This window comes from Emys orbicularis, chromosome 8, assembly GCF_028017835.1.
Source record: "Emys orbicularis isolate rEmyOrb1 chromosome 8, rEmyOrb1.hap1, whole genome shotgun sequence".
Taxonomy (NCBI): Eukaryota; Metazoa; Chordata; order Testudines; family Emydidae; genus Emys; species Emys orbicularis.
In genome coordinates, this window is record NC_088690.1 from 96,909,151 (window position 1) to 96,933,375 (window position 24,225).

At 40.2% G+C, this 24,225-nt stretch overlaps 1 protein-coding gene across 2 annotated transcripts; it reads left to right on the plus strand.

Moving 5' to 3' along the window:
• Window positions 1–8,463: 8,463 nt before the first annotated feature.
• YIPF5 (Yip1 domain family member 5) lies at window positions 8,464–20,158 on the plus strand. Of its 2 annotated transcripts, none has more exons than XM_065409245.1 (6): window positions 8,464–8,597; window positions 9,378–9,494; window positions 13,704–13,876; window positions 14,916–15,061; window positions 19,069–19,250; window positions 19,959–20,158. In XM_065409245.1, exons 2-6 carry the CDS (start codon window positions 9,388–9,390, stop codon window positions 20,119–20,121), a joined length of 771 nt encoding a protein of 256 aa, XP_065265317.1. In that variant the 5' UTR covers window positions 8,464–8,597; window positions 9,378–9,387; the 3' UTR covers window positions 20,122–20,158. The 2 variants fall into 2 exon arrangements, with proteins under 2 accessions (XP_065265317.1, XP_065265318.1); XM_065409246.1 differs by lacking the exon at window positions 8,464–8,597 and adding an exon at window positions 8,614–8,678.
• The last annotated feature ends 4,067 nt before the right edge of the window (window positions 20,159–24,225 follow it).

Sequence of the window (24,225 nt, forward strand, 5' to 3'; positions counted from 1 at the left end):
TTGATTGTGGAAATATGGTAACCCTAGATTTGGCCCATGGTCCACCTATTGACTGCCCCTGCCCTTCTGCATTCCAGCATAGGATGGGAGAGGCTTTGGAAGCACAGAAGAGACAGTCTCTTTGTCCTCAGTTCCTGTGCATGGCAATGCAGCAGCTCCTGGTGCACTGGAGGATCATTTGCAGGGACAGCCCTGCTCAGCCCCTGCAGCTCTCGGCTAGAGCATGCTCAGCTGCAACGTGGGGATTGAAGTGGGACTTGGGACATTAACTTCAATGGGCACAGGATCAGGCACTTACTCATGGTCAGTAGAACCTTGCTCAATTAACAGTCCCATTCTCTTTAATGAGAACATGAGAAAGAGTAGGAGAATCCAACCTTAAGTGGCTTGCCCAAGAGTACACAAGTCAGTGGCAGAGACAGGAATAGGACAAAGAATGCAGACTGCCTACACTGAGCTTTAACCACCTGCTCACAATCCCTGCCTATAACTAACAGAATACTGAAGACAACACTGCTCAAGGAAATAAAGGAAATTCACCAGATATAAAAATTAATCAAATGCAAACTTTTTCCTTTCTTTAGAAAATTATCTTAGATACATTTTAAAAATAACTATTAACAATCAGTTAAGGCCTTCTATTATTAATTTCTCTTCTGATTTTTTTATATTTTTCAGTATTTTATCTTATCATTCCCAGATCAAGATACTGTATCATAGCTTTATCCAGTAGATGAATTTTGAGGGAAGTAAATTTTGGTATATTTTAGGTAGCAATTTTAACTTAACCTAATGGAGTTGCACGAATAATATATACGGTTCTTTGTGTGTTAGAACCTATAGATTTTTTCTACTGACTCCAAACATTTATATCTAAATTTAACAAGAAAACCGTATATATAATACTGCAAATGGACATATGTTTATGTAGAAAAATAGTTATAATAGCTTGTATTTTATAGTGAGATTCATCCTCAAGGATCCTTAAGTATTTAACAACAACAAAACCAATTATCCATCAAAGAATTGCTCTCGTTTCTGTGGTGGGATACAACAACTAATAAGTACTCAACAGCAACCCCATAAGAAAGGAAGTGAAGGACAGAACTAATTGAAGCAGCAGAGAGAATTTAAGAAGGCAGAATGAAAAAAAAAATGAATTTTGCCAGTACGGGAGCTCTAACAATGGAATTTTGCAGGAAGTGGTGTGATATCTTCAATAACCAAAAGTGATTGGGATATAATTTTGTTTCCTCCAAAATATGTCACCTCTAACTGAGTATGGACATTACGTAGGAGCCTTGGTTCAGTGCTATCACACAAGGAGCAATGTCTCCTTTCCAACCACCACCAGCTACCAACCCCTTTCTGCAATGTACGAGGTTTCCTGAGAGATCTCCTATCTAAGTGCTAAACAGATCTCACCCTACTTAATTTAGGTTAGCAGTTCTCAAACGATGGGGCGTGCCTCCCAAGGGTGGTACAGGAATGTGTCAAGGGAGGTGTGAGCTGTGTATTTTATTTATTTTATTTTTTTAACAGCTTTGGCTGTCAGCTCTGGGTAGCTGGGGCTCATGCAGAAGGACCGTGCACACTCAGGAGGTGGGGATACAGGGGACAGCCAGAGCCCTGCCACCCAGGCTCTCCTTCTCTGCCCCTCCGTAAATCCCTCACCAGGAGGCAGCCCGGGCTCAGGCTCTCCTCCCCACCCCGCCCGCAAATCCCTAACCTGGAGGCAGTGGGGCTCCAGCGGTCAGTCCCAGGGTGTCAGCTGCAGTGCAGAAGGATGGCAATGGGGCACTAAGTCTGCTGTGAAAAGTGATACTGACAAATATCACTTTTCACATTGCCACCCTTACTTCTGTGCTGCTGCTGGCGCGACACTGCCTTCAGAGCTGGGTGCCCGGCCAACAGTCACTGCTGTCCACTCAGCCTTCAGAGCTGGGTAGCACTGTATGTACTTTGTGGGGAGGGGGGAGGGAGGGAGTAAACAACTATAGATACAAAGAGGGGGGGAAAGGGGGTTTATCAAATAAGTTTGAGAACCACTGATTTAGGTGATCTAAGGCTAGCAGATCATAGCCCAAGGTGGCACAGCTGTAGGTAAAACAACTTCATGTTACTAAGCTGTGAACTTCAGGAAAAATATGTCAAATTAACATTTATTTATACAAAGTATACAAGCTGTAGGGGCAAATCCTGCTCTTCTACCTAAAGAAAATTCCCCTTTAAAGCCAATGAGAGTTCTGTTTGAGTAAGCAAGAGGGATTTAATCCATACTTTCCCCCACCGTTACACAGGATGTAACAATAACACTCAGTTTGGTTTGGTTTTCCATTTAATGAATAACAGAACAAATATCCTGGAGAGGCAGAGACTGTTCACAACAGAATAAAGTTACTTAAAAAAAAAAATCCACAGCAACCTCATATACCTTAACATTGAAGTGGAAACCTTTCTCTCTTGTGCTGTTTGTGCTCATATTCCATAGATAAAACCAAAATGTGTCCATCCAGATGAAAGTTGATTATTGCAATATAAATAAGCATAAATAAGTAAACATGGTGAACTTGGCACATACTATAAACCTGATAGTCTGTGTGTTGTAGCTTCAGAAGTTAGATTAAAAATAAAATCTTTGCTAAGAATTAAATTCACATTACCCACATAAAGCCTAAGCGAGCTGGCTTTACAAAAGTAAAACAGAGCAGGAGAAGCATTAGGGAGGTAAGCCGTTGCCAGGCCATGAGGTTACAGCACATGCTTCTAAAGCCTCTAGCTCAGTGGTTCCCAACGCGGTGCCCGCGGGCGCACATAGATGCCACCAAGGAGCGTGGCCGCCAGACAAGCAGCCGCTGAGAAGCAGCAGAGAAATGCTGCTTCTCAGCGGCATTTCGGCGGCGACGCCTCTTGATGACGCTGCTTCTCGGCGGAATTTTGGCGGCTGCTTGTCCGGCAGCCGCACTCTTCGGCGGCTAGTCGTCCGGTGCCCGCCACACTGAAAAGTTGGGGACCATTGCTCTAGCTCCAATACTCTAGCCTATGGGCTGGAATAGCTATCCCAACCCTTCTACTCTACTTGTGTTGTGTGGAAGAGTCACTGGATTCATATAAAGCAGATCCCATGGTCCCTTCCCCCTGGTCTGCCCCAGACACACTGACCTACGCGGGGTCGGGGCTGACATGGATAACCCTTTCTGCACAGAGGAAGGTCCTTTTCCTGCTTAAACTGGCATATTCACTCTCCACCACCCCAGCAAGGGGCTTCATGGGTGTGGCAGGTTTGCGCTGACCCTCCATATCAGAGTAATACTACCGCGTGGAATTACAATGACCAATATTAAGCTTTACATTTTAATCCCAGCCCTAATCAAATAGGTCAGTAAAATAAAAAAATAAAAAACATTTAACAATAATATAACACTTTACAACTCCCCTTTCAGATAAGTGGGTAGTATTATTATTATTCTTCCCATTTTACAGATGGAGAATCTGAGGCCCAGAGAAGTTGATGATGCAAATCAATTAAGATTTCTAAAGGACATAAGCCCAGATTCTCAAAGATATTTAAGTGCCTAACTCCCATTGAGGTGGGCAACAGAGACGATTAATTCTTTATTATTTTAACACCCGCTGGAGCCTGGTCTTGCATTACTTCTGTATCCAAAACTTCCAGTGAACTTGGGTGAGATTTAGATTATTATTATTAATTTGTGCTGCAGTATCTCCTAGAGGCCTCAACCCCATTGTGCCAGGCACTATACAAACACACAATGCATAACTAAAGCAGGGTTGGGTTCATGATGAGCAACAATTTTGCAAGATATCAAAATATATAAGGTGCCTGTTTTCCATTGATGCATGGGAAATGGTGAAGACATAAAATTTCATTAATAGGAGTTATCTACAGTAGACTCATGCATCAGCAGAAAAACAGACAGCTTTGACTTCTTCATGCTATCAACTATGAAAATGAATTATCAGGAAGTCGGGGGGAAAAACCAACCCAGCTCTGAGATCTCTGAAATATAAAATAATTAACACTGACTATATGTTACATGTGCGCGTGCATGACATTCTGGAAACATAATGTAAAATTAATCTCCAAATGCTTTATTAACCACTTTGTATTGTGTTTTCTATTTCTTTACTAGGTACTGAGACTTGACACTTTACCACATCTCTCTGTATGATTGCAAAAAACAAAAATTAATTCCCGTAATTCAAACTGAAAGTTTAAAAAAAAATATAAAAAATAGAAAGATTTTATCAGTTTGCAGTATCTGCAGTTCAAGATTATGTGATCCTTCTTACTGACACACTGAATTACGGGAAAGATGGTGTCTACACCACTATAAATCAGACATCTGCAAATCCCAAGCTCATCTTCTGATGGAAAATGGAAGATTTAAACATGCAGTAAAAACAGGCGAGACATATTGATCAAAGAACACTCTGCAACATCCATCACACAGTATAAAACAGGAGGAAATAACAATTCCACATGAACACAAACATTTTGGTGATTTAATGGATTCACAAAAAACTGTTCCAGGCAATGTCCCAAATAAAGACTTAAATCTGGATACAAGCATGTTCTTGGCACATTTTGATTAATAAACACTACCATTTCTGACAAACTCTTACTTCCATGAGTAGTAGCCTCACTGTTTTCAATAATGTTATTCACATGAAGAAAGGTTTGCAAGATTGAGTCCTTTGGTATCCACAGCAACATCAAAAGAAAACTGTATTCTTCACTCATGAGGAATGGGGGATCTTCTTTCAAAACACTGACATAAATATCACAGTAAGTCTCTAAAATCATTATTTAAAAAATCTTTAATATATGTATTGCCTGTTCATCCCTGAGATACTGCCCTTAAATGTTGTAAATCAGCTATTTCAGAAACTGAAGAAAAACTGAACCAAATACTACTCAGTAGAAAATGTACTGACTAAAATTTTCTTTAGATTTCAGTCACTAACTATACACAGAGAAAGAAAATCACAGTGCCTCATTAGCGGACTAAGACAAGACTTGAAATGTATTACAGTGATACCATTCACAATACTGCACTTAAAAATCTCTCTGGTTTATTACAGACCAAAAAAATTTGATCATATACCCAGTCAGTTCAAGGGGAGTTTCAAAGGCAACCTCAATAGCAGCAGAGTAGGGGCCAAGAATATTCAAAGCATTATAATTCTGCATTAAAAATCTCCATAGGATTAAATTTCCAAGCAATTCCTTAGTGCAGGAGGAGACTTGTGTATAAAATATAAAGGGGGAAATGTCAGTTGTAGTTTTCCTGATGAGTTTTTTTGTTTTGTTGGTTTTACCAGGTTCGTTTTTGCATCTTTTTTGCATCAACGACAGCAAAATAAAAAAATTATACTTTATGAGGACAATTTTTCTTTTAATACCAAAACTCGTGATTCAATAACCTAAAAAAGTCATGAAATCTAAAACCAGGCCATTTCAAGCCATTACATTTTAAGAAAAACTCTCCATCGACTTCAGTGGGGTTCTGCTTATCACTTGATGGCACACTATTTCCCATCTTTTTAATATGAAAATGCCAATTATTGAAAAACACCACATTTACAGGCAGACAGGATCTCTTAACCTGACAGGGTGATTTTTCTTGTTGTGATTTGAGTTCTGTATAAATAACGGTTGGTGAATTTTTTTGTTTAAAGAAGGTCATGCATGAGGTCAGTCTCAAAGATGATCAAAACAATCAACCTTATCTATGATGCATTAGTAAGTAGAATGAGCCAGTGGTATAAGCACAGGCTTAAAAATAGACACTCCTGAGTACTAATTCTGGTCCTGATGCTCACCTCTCTGCCTAAGTTTCCCAGTCTGTAAAATGGAGATAAAAAAAATTCATATACCTAACAGGTTTCATATGAAGATTAACTAGTTACTGTTCTAACACTACAATACATATTGTTATTAAGTGAAGGGTGAATTTGTTAAAGCAAGATGTCATTGTTAATTTTTGTCTCATTAAGAACGACTGCTCCTTACCATCTATCTAATGGCTGTTTCATAGCCTATTTGGAAGGAGTTAATGGCATAATACGGGAAAGAATTAACATAAAAAAATATCACCACAGTTACTAATTGGTATGCTTATTGGCAGCCTCAGCAAAGATGCCAAAGAATGAACAGGCAAGGAAAATAAACTAATCTCTATTCCCTAGATGTGGTTCCACCATGTCAGGGTTGAGGCACATTGGTGGAGTCATCATGTGGGGGAAGCTTGCTCTGCCACAACACATGCTATACCTTTGCATAAAGATAGGATTTCTGAGCATGGTTCTGATCTCCTAGGCCTGGTCCACACTAACCCCCCACTTCGAACTAAGATACGCAACTTCAGCTACGTTATTAACGTAGCTGAAGTCGAAGTGCCTTAGTTCGAACTTACCGCGGGTCCAGACGCGGCAGGCAGGCTCCCCCGTCGACTCCGTGTACTCCTCTCGCGGAGCAGGAGTACCAGTGTCGACGGCGAGCGCTTTCGGGATCAATCTGGGATCGATGTATCGTGTCTAGACAAGACGCGATAAATCCATCCCAGAAGATCGATTGCTTACCGCTGGACCCGGAGGTAAGTATAGACGTACCCTTAGTGTAAACCAACAATGTCAGTGGGGTTACACCAGTGTGAAAACAGTCTTGTGATCAGAATCAGGCTTTTCAGTTTCCAGTGATGTAATTTTATCAGCACTTGGTTCACTTTAAAAAGTGAAAATAGCCACTAATATTGGCACTGTTGTTCTGGGTCTCCAGCTTGCAATGTTTACACATTAATAACATCTTTGTTTACAATATGTGACAAGACATTAGATGAAATGCCCACAATCCCATTGGTATAACCAACATTTTCATTATGTCTGTGAAAATCTCTTCCTAAAAAAAACTCTCCAGGGTTCCTATTATGGAGACTGCCTTGGATCACCAGAAGCTGCAGTTAGTCCTGGTAATATTGTATCATGTAAGACTAATACAAGCTGGCACTCTTAAAGGCAAATACTGAATCCTGTTAAATTCTAATGATAACCAGCACAAATTTGTCTATAAGATAACACTGTGGGAAGCAGTAGCAAAAAGAACACTGAGCAGTTCTAATTAAAAAGCCCTAGCAACCTGAGCAAACTTATATTATGTATATATATACTAGTGATACATGTAGTGTTACCCTCCTTCTGTGAAAGCTTACTGTAATTCACATTAACTAACATTGTATAAAACATTTTAGATCTGGAATCAATCTTTTTTCTTCAGCTATTAAAACTTGTTTTCTCCTATGCAGAAATACACAATGATTTTTCCACCCTATTATTTCAGAAGTGCTACTATCTCATAATAAGTTAATATGTTCGGTCACTCATGGAAAAATACAAGCAGGTAAATGAAAAAATTAAAAGCTAGATTTTATAAAAATCAGCATGTTTTGAACCCAGGGAGTTAGATAATTAACTTTCTGAACCAACGACTATTGTTATTCTTTTAAAATCATGGAAAGTACAAGAAGTTTGCAAAAAATATGATCATTAAAATGAAAAAACAAAACAACAAAAAACAGAAACCTAGACTACTCCTCCCTGAAACAATCAAGCAGAGGTGGTGGGGGGAGGTCACATGCTTGCCCAGATTTCTGCCAGGGTTTATATATTTATATTTTTCCAGGGGAGTGGGTTCAGAATTGTGCCCCTCCACCCCCAACAGTTACCTGTGGCTTCTGCAATCATGTCAGTTTCCAGAGGCAAATCTCATTTCGGTCATTAGTAAAATAATGAAACAATCAGAGAGAAAGGAAAGGATACCAGAACCATAAATAGTAAACATCTCCAAACAGTGAGATCTATTGGGCCGTGGCGCACTCTCTCAAGAGAAGTCCCCAAACTTCACTAATGTAAAACAGGGTGAGCAAATCAGACCACGGGGACCAATAAACAAGAACTTTGTTTATGCAATAGTGTCCCCCAAACAGTCGTTTATCTCAGCGATCCCTTTCCCATTTGCAGGCATACTTTCAGTACAGGGTGGAGCACCGGTTCATGCTGGACGTTTCCATTCATTTTCACACAGCTAGAAATCTGCGTGCAAGATGGGGAGTCGGGGTGCCGCAGAGAGCAGCGTTAGGTGACCGCCCAACCCGAGCACTCGAGCCTACTATGAACAGGAGCAGACTCCAGCGAGGCCAGAGCCATGACAGGAGGGGGACCCAGACCCCTTCCCGTCAAAGAAGGGGAGTGGCAACCAACGCCTCCGCACCCACCCACCCATCCCTCTTCCCGCCTTCCTCTGGTCCTCCCCCCCTTCTCCTCACGTAGCCCCAGCACCGTAACCCTCACTGCGCCAAACACGCTCCCCTGCGCATGCTCAACCGGCGCCACCCGAGAGACGTTACGGCGCATGCTCAGTCACTCGACGGTCTCGGGACAGCTGGAACCGCCGCTGCGCATGCCCCGTCCCGCTTGATCCGGAAGTGGTTCTTTTGTTTCGTGACACGTCGCACCGGAGGAGGGTGAGGGGCGGCAGCCGGGGGGAGTCTCTCAGCGCTGCGAGGAGGGGTTGCCAGGTGAGGTTGCGGCAAGGTAGGGGCCACTAGCTCCCTGTCCTTCCGCGGGGCCGCTCCCCTGACCGCGAGCGGACACCAACGGTGAGCCCCTTCCCCAGCTCAACCCATTCTCCCCGGGGCTCGACCCACCCCGTCCCGCGGCTCTCCCAGGGCTCCTCACAACAGCTCCGAGTCCCTGCCCTCCAGCAGGAGATTGAGTCGGGGTCCCTGCTTTCCAGAGGGGGAAACTGAGGCACAGAGGCGTGAGCTGATTGGCCCCAGGTTACTGGGAGACAGTAGCAGGAATTGGGGATGGGCGTACGGATTGGGGGGCGGGTCAGGGCCGTGAACGTGCTGTTGGGTAACACACATTTTGTTGTTACTTAAAGCTGCGCCTCGTACTTGTAATGTTGAAAACGCAGCGAGGTTTGTGGTGTAGCTCCCTGGCTGTATAGCGCCTGTTGTTGCTTGGACCGTTTGTTAACACATTTCCATTGTAACTATTAGTCATACCGGTGACACATTTAACTTATGTATTAGTATGGAAGGAAACACTATATCCATTATAATCTACATCTTTTGATCTCTTACGGCACTGTAAAATGTTATACGTTTACACACACAGAGATGTAGACACCATTTTTAAAGTATTACATATATCAGAGGGGTAGCCGTGTTAGTCTGTATCCACAAAAACAACGAGGAGTCTGCCATATCAACAATTTATTAGAGTTGTATGACAGCCAGAGGCCAAAGTAACCCTTTGTGACTCATACAAGCTTTGATGTTCTTATTTTACAGATAATTTGCAATGTCTGGGTTTGACAACTTCAATACAGATTTCTACCAAACAAGTTATAGCATTGATGACCAGACACATTCCTATGATTACAGTGGAAGTGGAGAACCATACAATAAGTAATTTGTACATTTTTTTCCATTCTCTAACTTGTATAGCATTAGTTTATCCTGTCTGTGATTGCATTTCTTTACATCTCTAACACTTAAACACACACTAACAACAAAACTGTTCTAGATAAGAATGGCCATACTGGGTTAGACCAGTGGTCCATCTAGTCCAGTAACCTGTCTTCTGACAGTGACCAATGCCCAGTGCTTCAGCGGGAATGAACAGAGTAGCAATTATCGAGTAATCCATCCCCTGCCATCCTCTCCCAGTTTCTGGAAGTCAGAGGCTAGGGACACCCAAAGCATGGGGTTGTGGCCCTAACCATCTTGGCTAATACCCATTGATGTACCTATCCTCCGTGAACTTACCTAATTCTTTTTTGAACTCAGTTATAGTTTTGACCTTCACAACATCCCCTGGCAACAAGTTCCACAGGTTGACTATGCGTTGTATGAAGAACAACTTCCTTTTGCTTTAAACCTGCTGCCTATTAATTACATTGGGTGACCCCTGGTTCTTGTGTTGTGTAGGAGTAAATAACACTTCCTTATTCACTTTCTTCACACCATTCATGATTTTATAGACCTCTATCATATCCGCCCTTAGTCATCTCCTTAATTGCCTCTCATATGGAAGCTGTGCCATACCCTTAATCATTTTTGTTATACTTCTCTGCACCTTTTTCAATTCTAATATATGTTTTTTGAGATAGGGTGATCAGAGCTGCACACAGTATTCAAGATATGGCTGTACCATGGATTTATATAGTGGCATTATGATATTTTCTGTCTTATTGCTCCCTTTCCAAATAGTTCCTAACATTCTGTTAGCTTTTTTTGACTGTCACTGTACGTTGATCAGATGTTTTCAAAGAATGGGGGGAAGCAGTAGATGTGGTATTTCTTGACTTTAGTAAAGCTTTTCATACTGTCTTGCATGACCTTCTCATAAACAAACTAGGGAAATATAACCTAGATGGAGCTACTATAAGGTGGGTGCAGAACTGGTTGGAAAACCATTCCCAGAGAGAATTTATTAGTGGTTCACAGGCAAGCTGGAAGGGCTTATCGAGTGGGATCCCACAGGGATCAGTTCTGGGTCTGGTTCTGTTCAATATCTTCATCAATGATTTATATAATGGCATAGAGAATACACTTATAAAGTTTGCAGATGATACCAAGATGGGAAGGGTTGCAAGTGCTTTGGAGGATAGGATTGCAATTCAAAATGATCTGGACAAATGGTCTGAAGTAAATAGGATGAAATTCAATAAGGACAAATGCAAAGTACTCCACCTAGGAAGAAACAATCAGTTGCACACATGCAAAACGAGAAATGACTGCCTAGGAAGGAGTATTGCAGAAAGGGATCTGGGAATCATAATGGATCACAAGCTAAATAGAAGACAACAGTGTAACACTGTTGCAAAAAAACAAATATCATTCTGGGATGTATTAGCAGGAGTGTTGTAATCAAGACACGAGAAGTAATTCTTCCGCTCTACTCCCCTAAATATCAGGGTAGTTAAGCACTGGAATAAAGTGCCTAGGGAGGTTGTAGAATCTGTCTGGAGATTTTTAAGAACACCTGTCAGGTATGGTCTAGATAATACGCAGTCCTGCCTTAAAGTGCAGAGGACTGGACTAGAAGACCTCTCAAGATCCCTTTTGGTCCTACAGTTCTATGATTCTATGAAGTAGCAACAATGACTCTGGGGTTTTTTTTGGTTTTTTTTGTTGTTTTTTTGAGTGGTAACAGCTAATTTAAATCCCATTATTTTGTATATATAGTTGGGATTATGTTTTCCACTGTGCATTTGTCAACAGTGAATTTCATCTGCCATTTTGTTGTCCAGTTATCCAGTTTTGTCAGATCCCTTTGTAACTCTTCATAACCTGCTTTGGATTTAACTATCTTGAATAATTGTGTATCATCTCACTGTTTACCCCTTTTTCTAAATCATTTATGAATATGTTAAACAGCACTGGTCCCAGTACAAATCCCTGGGGGACAGTCCTATTTACCACTCTCCATTCTGAAAACTGATAATGTATTCCTACCCTGTGTTTCCTGTCTTTTAACCAGTTACTGATCCATGAGAGGACCTCGACTCTTATCCCATGAATGCTTACTTTGCTCAAGAGCCTTTGGTGAGGGATCTTGTCAAAGGCTTTCTGAAAGTCCAAGTGCACTATATCCACTGGATCACCCATGTCCACATGTTTGTTGACCCCCCTCAAAAAATTCTAATAGATTGATGAGACATGATTTCTCTGTACAAAAAGCCATATTGACTCTTCACCGACAAATTGTGTTAATCTATTTGAGAAGGCATGTAGGCTTAGAAAGGGGAATTTCTGTGTGGGTGGGGGAAAGCAGGTAGGGAAGAGGTAGGGGACAAAGAGCAGGAGGGTCCAGAGGATCACAGTGCTGCAGAGGTGTCTGAGTTTTCCTTCCATAGGGGTGGAAAAGGAGATTTGCTTGTGGAGGGTCCCTTCTGGGCGAGGGTTTTGAGCAGATGGAGAAAGGGAAAATACAGACCATTGTAATGAAGTTATTCATTTTTTCTTAAATGTCTCTACAGTCTTGGCAGTTTCCTTCATTGATGTGCAGAAAGAACTTATTAACATTAAATTATACAATGTACTTACACTTACATAATGAGTGGAGAAAAGATAACTATTGAAGAACAACACTGTATTAGATATACAACATAACAATATTTTTATGTAACATCTATAAGAGGAGGTTTCTCAGAAGTGATTAGGTACCCCTCTGGGTGTCACAGTAGTGATTCTTTACTGGTGAAATTTTGCAGTACTCGTTTCAGGCTACCTGTGAGATGGTAAAGTGTTAAAATCTTTTTATTTTGAAGTGTGTGGGCGCAACCACACAGTTCAAACAGCTTGTATTCAAAAGTCTTCTGTGACCAGAGTTTGAGAAAATTTGAGTTAGAAACTGAAATATTACTAAGGTTGTCATCTGCATCAGGTCATGATGGTAGATGTCATAATGTGTGCTTACTCTCTGAATGTCATAAACCTCATCACATGTATGCTAAGAGTGGTGTCTGATACAATTGTTATATGGGAAGGGGAAAGATAGTCAATTTGACTAGGCTGTCTTAACTCTATGAAAATATCATATGGGAAGCTTAAACAATATGAAGACTTGGGATCTCCTTTCAAGATAGAGCTCTGTTAAATATAGGATTTAATACTGAGTATAAATTCATGCTGACATTTGATAAATTATAGGAATCAGATATACAACTGAAGGGGCTATATTTGAATTGACAGATACCTTTTGCTAGTCTTCTGTAGGCCCAATCTTGTCATATTTTCAAATTAAATGGGCTTGGATTAGTTTTGGCCTGAAAATGCTTCTACACCTCTACCCCGATACAATGTGACCCGATATAACACGGGTTCGCATACAATGTGGTAAAGCAGCGCTCCGGCGGATCAGTGCGTCAGCTCCCAGCCGCGGCGCTCCGCTTTCCGCCGCTGGTGAGTGCGGGGAGGTTGGGAAAAGGACGCCCCCCGTACTCACCTGCGGCAGGAAGCGGAGCGCTGCGGCTGGGAGCTGGCAGAGTGGAGCGGGCTGGAGCCGGGCTGCTCCGCTTCCCGCCGCTGCCGGTGAGTGCCTGTCGGGGGCAGGGCGGGGGAGTGGATAGAGGTCAGGGCAGTCAGGGGGACAGGGAGCAGGGGGGTTGGGTAGGGGGTGGAGTCCTGGGGGTGATTAGGGACGGTGGTCTCTGGAGGGGACAGTTAGGGGACAAGGAGCAGGGGGGCCAAAGCAAGTTCGATATAACGCGGTAAGATTTTTTTTGGCTCCGGAGGACCGCGTTATATCGGGGTAGAGGTGTACTTGTAGGCTTCTAAATTTTTTATCACTATGTGATATCTGATGGTAAAAAGGTGTAAAATCTTATAAGCTAAGCAAGATTTGACCGGATTACTTAAATTAGAGACCTGGAGATAAGGAGTCCATAAACCCATATACCTTTTCAAGTCACACTTTACTCCTTGTGGTGGGTTGGGGTGAGTGCATCTGTGCAGCTACACATTTAGGGTGGGAGGAGCAATTAACTTCACTTAAAAAATTAGCTAAACAAGATTGTATATTAAGTTGTTATCGAAAGAGTGTCTTATGTGACTAGGGAAAGGTTTAAAAAAAATCTGTGCCTGCCAATAATATTATGTTGTTCTCTACAGACAATATAGTGGCTATGACTACTCTCAGCAAAGTGGATTTGTCCCTCCAGAGATGATGCAGCAACAGCAGCCTTACACAGGGCAGATTTACCAGCCAACACAAACATACACTCCAACTACAGCACAGTCTTTCTATGGAAGCAATTTTGAGGATGAGCCACCCTTACTAGAAGGTATAACTTGTTCTTTACTACTCATCTCCAAAACTGTCCCTAACTTGGGGGTAATCTGAGAAGTAAGGAATGTACTCTCTAGTTAACTTACTTCTAATTTTTTTTTTAATTGCATCTGTCATGCCTGCCTCTGAGTTCCCCTGCCAATTTCTCACTTTACAGTCACATTATCTTTATTTCTCTCCCCTATTGGTCTGTGAAAGTCACACAAATTAAATGGGAAATTGACTGTACATGACATTATGCCAACTGTGGGAATAAAAGCACAGATTTTTTTCCTCAGTCTGTTATAATAGGTGTTGTTTGCAACAACAAAAGGTTACTTTTTTTTTTAAATTGATAGTGCCTCTTTAATTATAAATAACTGACTTTTTGGTGTTTAGAACCCAAATTCTAATTTGAGGAAGGGAGTAATAAAGATGTAGGATATGTTCTACGTAGAATACAAGGTGCCGGAATTGATAGCTATTGAGAAAAAAATACTTGGACTGATGGCTGGATTTTTCACCTTCTCTATACATTGTTATGCTCTCAGTCAGAGTTTATGACAAATTACCTTTACTGTTACTAATGACAAGGGAAGTACACTTTGGATGGAAGCAGATCATGTACATTCTATTACTAAGCAAAATTCTTTTACTAATCTACATAGATAGTGTCCCACTCCTTGAGTTGGTAAATCAAAGCTGTACAATGCAGAGGGTCAGTCTTAGAAGCAATCCTGACATTGGGTCTGCCCAAGGAGATCTGATTGCAGAATCTGGGCCTTAGAGACTATAGCAGTCCCTCACTCCTGAGTAGTTGAGAACTGGAGTGCCACAGAGACAGTGCGCTCAACCCCCTAAAGGAGAGATGGAATGTCTCCTATCATTCTTTGGTCACCTAAAGAACGGCACTTGATAACCTTAGTTGTCTTGCCTTCAGTCTGGAGCAGATTTGAAAGTGACGGGGCAGGAAAAAGAAATGGTGAAGAAAATGGGGGCAAAGGAGAAATAAAAAGGGAAACAAATCTGCATAATTCTTTTCATGTAACCTGTAGAATTAGGGATCAATTTCGACCACATCTGGCAGAAGACACTAACAGTGCTACACCCATTAAAAGTAGCAGATGGCAGCATCATGAATGAGACTGATTTGGCAGGACCAATGGTCTTCTGTCTTGCCTTTGGAGCCACGTTATTGCTGGTAAGATACAGATTGCAAAATATTAATGTGTTAATCATAGTCCAAAAACATTGAGAAAAGCTAAATTATCCTTGGGTCTCTCAGAAGAATCTCCATGGCCTGGAAGTCACAAAACAGGCCTTGACCAAGGATTTGTGGTTCATTAGTACATGATTTGGGGCCTGATTCAATGCCCCTTGATGGAAGTCTTTCCATTGTCCTCACCACGCTTTGGGTCAACCCCTTCAAGCTCAGTATGTAATGTGCCATGTTGCTTTATGTAGTGACTTCTTCGCATATCTTGCTTTTGTGTAATATGGCTTCTATTGTCATGAAGACTGAGGACCATAGTCACAATTGGGGGGGGGAAATCAGATGACTCATTGTCCTTAGTTTTATAAAGTTAAATCTTCAATTTTAACCATATTTCAATTTCTTCTCCTTGTACAAATCAAGATGTCTTGTTTGATGTCAGAAACACAGTTTCAATAGAATGTAATTGTTTTATTTGCACAAAATGTTTTAATTTGGTTGCTTTATCTATGGTTTTGGCTCTTGATACGTATTCCATTTATACATTTAGTAGATTTTTCTATCATGCCAGTTTCTGATGCATTGAAATTTTACTTTGGGTTATTCTAGTATTTCTTTGTTCAGTATACTTAGGCATGGTCTACACTGGGGGCGGGGAGAGGGCGGGTCGATCTAAGTTACGCAATTTCAATGTAGCTGAAGTCGATGTACTTAGATCTACTTACCATGGTGTCTTCACTGCGTTAAGTCAACGGCTGACACTTTCCCATCGACTCTGCCTGTGCCTCTCGCCTTGGTGGAGTACCGGAGTCAACAGGAGAGTGCTTGGCGGTCGATTATTGCATCTAGACTAGACACGATAAATCAACCCCCACTGGATCGATCGCTGCCCGTCGATCCAGCGGGTAATGTAGAAAAGCCCTTGGTTTCTTGTTGGTGGTGTTTTTAGCTGATTGTCTTTAAGAAAAAAATTACTAATAAAGGAGGTTCACAATTATTCAATTACTTTTTAAAATTATATTGCTATGGTTGACATTAGACTTGGTGGACACCACCAACGTCAGCATTATTAGACATGATTTACCACCAAATCAGCAAAACAATAGCCAAAACTGTTAATGTTTGCTGATTGACCTATATGCTTCAATGGGAACAGACCTGTGGTCTCCAACCTTTTTATGCCCAGGATCACTTTTTGAATTTAATGGCAACCCAGGATCTACCCCACCCCACTCACTCACTCTCCCCCCTCTCTCTGTCACTCACTCTCCCCCACCCTCACTCACTTTCACCGGGCTGGGGGTAGGGGGTTGGGGTTCAGGAGGGGGTGCAGGCTCTAGGCTGGGGCTGAGGGGTTCCGGATTGAGCCTGGGGCAGGGGGTTGGGATGCAGGAGGGGGTGAGGGGTGCAGGCTCTGGGAGGGAGTTTGGGTGCAGGAGGGGGCTCTGGTCTTGGGCAGAATGTGGGGGTACAGGGTGCTGGCTCTTGGAGGGGGTCAGAGCTGGGGCATGGGGTTGGTGTGCTGGCTCTAGGAGGAGGCTCAGGATTGGGGTGAGCCTCTCGGCGGGTGGCACTTACCTTGGGCGGCTCCCAATCGGCGGCGCAATAAGGCTAGGGCAGGCTCACTGCCTACTCCCGGATGGGGCCAACGTGCCCCTATGGCCCCTGGGGGGGCATGTGGCTACACACGGTGCCCCTCTCTGCAAGCACCGCCCCCGCAGCTCCCATTGGCCACAGCTCCCTGTTCCTGGCCAATGGGACCTTTGGGGGCGGTGCTTGCAGGCAGGAGCAGCGCACGGTAGGAGACCCCTGCCCCCCTGCGGCCGGGCTGGCCGCTTCTGGGACAGGCAGGGTGCCTGCCTTAGCGGCAGCCTCACTACACCACCAGCGATCATGTTCGACTGGGAGATTCTCTAGTATCGACCAGTCAATCGCAATCGACTGGTTGGTGACCACTGCTATAGGTGTTTTGCCAATTAAACTTAATTGGAATAAGATTGACCTAAAGTTATTGCTTTTATCTACAGAACTGAAAGCAAGCATAATCTTTCATCATTGGTATCAGTGAAGTATAAAGCAATATTTAGTTTTCTGAAGCTTAAATGATTTAGTATATGACGGAGTAGGAACAAGCCAACTTCCTTGTCGTACATTTCAGTATTTTTAATAAATTTCAACTTTGCATGCTTATTTTTAAGGAAAATGGGACCCCTAGTATTGAGGGCCCTCGTATTGAGAGGAACACGTTCTCTCTGTAATGGACAGTTCATGAGGTGTAATTTTATCTTATGGATTTTCAAGTGTCTCCTTGACATGCTCAGCTACATTTTATTCAATCGGTCATCAGCAAGAATATTTTAGTTACTTAAACTTATCTATTAAGTTGCATTACCATTTGTTTTTATTTTGTAATATTAACCAATTTAAGACTCAGACTTTAAGGTCAGAAGGGACCCTTGTGATAGTCTAGTCCTGCACATTGCAGGTCCCAGAACCTCACCCACCCACCCACGCCTGTAATAGACCCCAACCTCTGGCTGAGTCACTGAAGTCCTCGAATCATGGTTTAAAAATGTCGTTACAGAGAATTTACCATTTACACTAGTTTAAACCTGAAAGTAACTCATGCCCCATGCTGAAGGCAAAAAAAACCCAGGGTCTCTGCCAATCTGACCCGGGGAAAATTTCTTCCCGACCCCAAATATGGCGATCAGTTAGACCCTGAGCATGTGGGCAAGACCCACCAGGGAAAGAATTCTCTGTAGTAACTCCGAGCCCTCCTGCTCTAGAGTGAAGAAAATAACCACTTGTATGTGTTACCAGTTTGAGAGTGAATTGAAAACTGATCTGAAAATGGTCATGTGTACTGTAGGCATAACAGGTAGGGTTAAGACAATGGGAAATACACTGAAATGAAAACAGCTGAGAACGTGGTATATGGGAGGATATTACAATGGTGGGTATATCACTTAATAAAACCCAGGATTCTGTTTATTGAATGTCTTGAATTTTTTGCAGTGTCAGTCATTTGGCTGATACTGCCTCTGAACAGCACTGCTTTTGGGTCTAGAACTTAGCGTGTCATAGCCTGCTTTTCCCAGATATCTCACTATGTCTCTATAGCACTCAATCATTTGGTACAGTTATTTTGCTCTGTCTAAAAATTAAAGAATGAAATCCCTGTGCTTTGAGCACTGTAGTTCAAACACTTTCCTATCTGCCAATCTAATGCAGTCACGCAGCTCTGTCCATATTGGAGGCATTCTTAAGCCGTGTCTCCAAGTCATGCTCTGAGAGGATACATACCTAAATATCATGGAATCAGATTCTTAAATAGTGTATTAACACATTTTTACAAGACCAAAAATAATTCTAGATAGGAAACAAAAAACTTGAAATATTTTATGATGATGAATTTACACTGTGCTATAGCTATGCATGGCACTTCACAAAAAACAATTTACCCCCTTGAGGCAAAAATCAAGAATCTGAAGCATTGGTAGAGGTGGAAAGAGTTATGTCACATGGAACATTTTTCAGTGCATTGCTAATTTACATTTTTTATTTAGTAGTTGATCATTTCCGTAGTAAAGGTGCTGATAAAAAAAACATTCAGATAATCTTCAGAGTAGGATCAATATGCAAATATAATGGAGTAAATCAAGCAGAGTTCATAAGATTTTGTAGCCCAACTAGAACTACGTTACATAAGCACACTAAGTTTGCAGCTGGTTAGATGCACCACATTTTGTAATTGAAAACTGATATGGTAAATATGCCTATTGGACATTTCAGTATACAAGTACTCTGTTTGGATTATTTGTGGGATGCCTTTCTTAATCCTCTTCATCTTTATCCCCTAAATTCTACTTCAGATTCATCACTAGGTCAAAGAGTACCACAATCTTATACTCTCCTTATTATTTGTAAAATGCAGTATTTAGTCAACTTTAAGACAAAACATGTTTAACTTGTGTTACTCCTCTCATCTTTAGGTTGGTAAAATTCAGTTTGGGTATGTGTATGGAATTAGTGCAATTGGATGTTTAGGAATGTTTTGCCTGCTGAACTTAATGAGCATGACGGGCGTCTCATTTGGCTGTGTTGCTAGTGTCCTGGGATACTGTCTTCTTCCTATGATCCTGCTTTCCAGTTTTGCAGTTATATTTTCTTTGCAGTAAGTATCAATACTAACTATTTATAATAAAATCCTGCTTCCATATATTGCGGATTTTTCTCCAATTGGGGGGGAGTTCTGTTAGATGGAATTTATACTATATTAATAATTGATTTGTAAAAATGAAGTAAATGATTACACAGCATGAACACTAATTCACACTGTCCATTTTCAGTTATTACAAATTACTTTTAGATTCAAATTATAGCATACTTCAGACATATTTACTTGTCAAACAACTCAAACAAGTTGTATATCAGGATATAGAAAGCTAAAATAATTTAAGAAATATAGATTAAATTTTAATTAATGTTGAGTCTGGAAAACTAAGTTAAATGCCCAGCATAAAAGAAAATCACTAACTTCATTACTCATCACAGAAAGCTACTTGTACAGAAGTACAAAGGAACACCTTGTTTTGAGTTTACTCAGTTCTAAACCTTTTTGTACTTAAAACTTAATTTGTCTTTTTTAACTAGTGTCATTCTAAAAGCTTTACTGAATAGTAATACTCATTTTATATTTACTGAAATTCCATGTACTTTTTATTTAAAAACCTTCAATGATAAAATTCAGTATAAAGTTTAAAAACGATCAACCTTTGAAACATATTTAACTTACTAGAAAATATTCTAAGTCCTGCATTCGTCTAAGCGCGCACACACACACCCCTACCTTTTTAAACTGTTCTTTTCTTGTATGTTACAGGGGAATGATGGGAATTATTCTCACTGCTGGGATTATTGGATGGTGCAGTTTTTCTGCTTCCAAAATCTTCATTTCTGCCTTAGCAATGGAAGGACAACAACTTCTAGTAGCATATCCCTGTGCTTTATTATATGGAGTCTTTGCTCTTATTTCTGTGTTTTGAACTGACTATTCTGATTACTGGACTTCAGTGGGCCAAACTGAAAAAAAAAAAAAAAAAAATCAACTTGGAACACTTAATTGGACCAGCAAAGATCTACGTCGCTGCTATCATGCAAACTTAACTCTTGAATTGTCTGATGGAGCAATGGAAACAAACATGTCTCGTTCACTTTTATAGGACTCTTAAATACTGTATGAATTGACCTGCAGTGTCTATAGCTTTAAGTTTTCATGCTTATACAGTTAAAAATGTAATGTTTCTTTACCATTTCTACAGCCTTTAGAAAAGTAACTTCGGGGAGTTTTGGGAGGGTTGGGGGTGGGAGAAATGGGGTTGTAGTTATATTTGGTAGGTTCTTAATCAGCAAAAGTAAATGAAACTACAGACATTGCAGTCTTTATTCAAAAAAAAAAAAGAAAAACAATCTTTGGCCAACCCAATTCCTGTCACCTCTATTGCAAAGAGTTTCTCAAGCAAGTTGAAAATTGCATATTTTCTGTATTTTAACAAATACTCTTTAAGCTGTTATTTATACAATGTGTTGGTATTTCAGAATTCGATATGCAATTTAAATTGTTTAATTTGAATACAAATCCTTTAGTCAAAAGTATACAAATAAATTTCAGACTTGAAATGTGAATGTGTTTAGATATTAGCATCAGTTTAAGTGGCTATACCTTATCTTGGGTTTATCAAGATTACTTGCAGGAGCTTGTTCTAATAATGCACATATTAATGGCTCAAGAGTAGATCTTCTTCTTTTTTTTTTTTTTTTTTTAAGTATTTACTTCCAGGGAAACCATCCCCACCATTTTGAAAAGCATATTAAAGTGTCATGGTTGTCAGTATTGCAGTTATTGTAAAGGTCATTTGATGCATATTGATTAAATTTTCCCCTAAATAATACTGAGATGGTACTGGAGTTGACTTTCTAACCCTCTTTCCATTTTATAGTTTTGAATGACCATAACGACTAGAGAATTTCAGCTATTAAAGTGAAATTGGAACTTTCACATTGGAATAAACCACACTTAAATAAAACAGCAATACTCTTCCCTTCTTCTGGTTACTCTTTTGATACGTTTGAATTAGTTTTTTACTCTGCTTAATCTTGCTGTAAAAGCATAAACTTGTTTTTGGTGACAGTCAACTCTCAGACTCAGCATTGTCATAATTTCATGGAAAAAATAAGTAGGAAAGGGAAGATGGGTAGCGTTAGTTTATACACTTTTTGCTTAGTTTTAAAACATGCATGAAAGAAACCATTCTAATTTTGTTTTACACACTTGTGGTTACGAAATCCTTCTTTCTATGAGTAGAGTCTGGTTTAAAGATTCCAATCCTGTCCCTGTTTGGGAAATATTGGTGAAATGGTAAAAGCTCGTATCAAATACAAGTTCTTGGCTGAGATTTTGCTCTTATGGTGGTGTAAATCTAGAGTAACAGTTGACTGCATTGTCGTTACACTGGTATAAAACTGGAGTAACTATCAGATAGTATAATCTACTTGTACAGTTTTAGAGTTGAATTGCCAATCAGATACGTGTAGTTTTAAATACTTTTTGATAGGACTAAAAGAGGGAAAATGACTTACCTTTCAACTAGTTCTTAATATTATAGAGAGAGGTTATAAAAATACTTTACATAATTTGAAATTTTGCATGTCTGGAAACTACAGTTCACTGCTTTGAGTAGCTGTTGTAAAAACTTGTGTAACTAAAATATTTTCTGGTATTCTTTCACTAGTCTTTGCACAATGACTAGGAACGGGTCTTCCCAGAAGGACTGCTCTGTGTAAACATCAAGGCCAAGTTACTTATGTATTCCCTAGTGAGAAATATTAATACTACTCCATCTAACAGAAGTGAAGCTGTAATCTATTTTAACTTAAATGATTGTTCCACTTTTCCTTCTCTGCCCTAATAGTGTTTGTTTCAACAGTTAATGCTCATGTGCCAAGGTAATGCAGTCATCCTGGAAATAACTTCTTGACAAATTGTCTGCACTTTTGAACCTTTTTTTTTTAAATTCAGTTGTTGAATCACAAGGGACGGTAAGTTCTATGTTTGCAATTGGCCTTATTTTAAAGGGAGATTTAACAAAGCAATCGGGTACTAAAAGCTACTGCCATTTTCAATGCAAGCTCTGATCATAACATTGCAAGTGTCTTCTTACTGTTGCATGGATGGTGAGTTTTAAAGGGACAGTATAAGAGACACTTATTAACCCTTCTCCCACTTGTGGGAAAGTGAGTATAGGTAACCATCTCGCAGTAACATCCGTGGAAGTTGGGCCTGCTCTTCAGAGATGCTGAACATCCCCATCTGCAAATCCCACAATGGGAACTGGATGCTCCCATATCCACAAAAAGTAAGGAGAGAATTTTATCCTTAACTGATCACATACTATTAATTCAGTGTGGCAGACTTCTCAAAATTGATTTGAAGTGTCATATAATACAGTATAGCTATATGCTATGAGCCATAGTAGATACTATACTATACACCTCTACCCCGATATAACGCTGTCCTTGGGAGCCAAAAAAATCTTATCGCGTTATAGGTGAAACCGCATTATATCGAACTTGCTTTGATCCACCGGAGTGCACAGCCCCGCCCTCCTCCCCCACTGGAGCGCTGCTTTACCGTGTTATATCCGAATTCGTGTTATATCGGGTCGTGTTATGTCAGGGTAGAGGTGTATATGCCTTAACTTTGAATTTCTTTTCATGAGAGTAGTTAAGATTGTCAACACAATCTTATCCTATCAGTGCCTTATTACAAATTATCCAAATCAATATTAGGAAAATCAGTTTTCTTTACTTTGTCATAAAGTTAAAAACATTTTACTCAATATTTTGTAGTTGGTTTTCATCATAGATGGAAATACCACAGCTGCCCCAGTGCACAAAGTTCCTACTCTGTTTAATGAAGAACATTATCTGCTGATGGAGCACAATGTCCTGTGTTTCTGCAAGTAAATTAAAATGATTACCTTTTTAAATGAGAAGTAATGAATTACAGAACTGTTCCCCTAATAAATTTCAGAGCTCAAATACTTTGAGCACATTAGGTTCTAAAATTCATATTGCATTTTTGAGAGCTAGACTAATTAGTCCTATCTTGAATATATAAATTGTTTAATGTTTGAAAACTAGCAGTAAATCTGCAGATAGCTGGCATGGTGATTAATTATGCATTAAACTGTTTTTAAATAGCTTTTCTGACACTGTGGCACAATAAGAAAATTAAGTGCAAAGAAAAACTCATTCATTTTTTTTGTTCTAGTCTACTAGTTGTCTTTTCTTTTTATAGAAAGGGAAAACTTAGAAGCAATGGGAGAAAATATTTACAATTTCTATACCACATTTTTGTAGATTCATAAAACATAGGTTTTGACATTTAGAGCGACACTGTCAGAATAAAACTCCCCTCAAAAACTCTCTTACCAATAAAGCCTAATTCACTTTTTGCATTTTACTATGCTCAGACAGTGAAATTAGACTAGTTACATTCAATAGGTAGTTCCTGTGAACTAATACTAGCAAATTGTGGTATCAGGGTTCATGTTGCTACAGAAGTGAATTTTTAAAGTGTGTTAACTGAACATTGTTCAATTATAAATTCAGTTTTAAAAGCCACACTTAAATTTTGGGCCTAAATTAATTTGACAGGCATTACTTTCATTGTCATGAATTTCCAAAAAAAGAGTAGGTAATATGACTCCATTGAGTTCATTTATCCAACTCTCCAAAATGAACTATGTTTCCCATAATCAGGTCCTCTGTCACCCCACCCCTGGATTCCTTCATATACCTTATTGTAGGGTATATTTCACAAATATATAGGAATGCATGTTCACATTAACATTTGAGGCCTAAATGTGGTTTTAGCATATCACTTAAAAAAAAAAAAAAGTTTAAATCTTATGTTTTCCCCATCTTTTCAAACTCAGACCTGGTCTACATTTCAAGGTTAGGTTGACAAAGTGCCTTGCACCCTACCTGTGGAAGTGGCTTCACTTAAATTTGGCATCTGCTGGCGTAAGTGCCTATGTTGATTTAGTAACACCACTTCCCCGAGCAGCATAGAGTCATGGTCAATG

Bases quoted from the DNA above. Each gene is read 5' to 3' on its own strand.
- YIPF5 (XM_065409245.1), top strand. From the start codon at position 9,388: ATGTCTGGGTTTGACAACTTCAATACAGATTTCTACCAAACAAGTTAT. The intron at 13,877-14,915 runs GTATAACTTGTT...TGTAACCTGTAG, and splicing joins TGAGCCACCCTTACTAGAAG to AATTAGGGATCAATTTCGAC. The intron at 19,251-19,958 runs GTAAGTATCAAT...TGTATGTTACAG, and splicing joins GCAGTTATATTTTCTTTGCA to GGGAATGATGGGAATTATTC.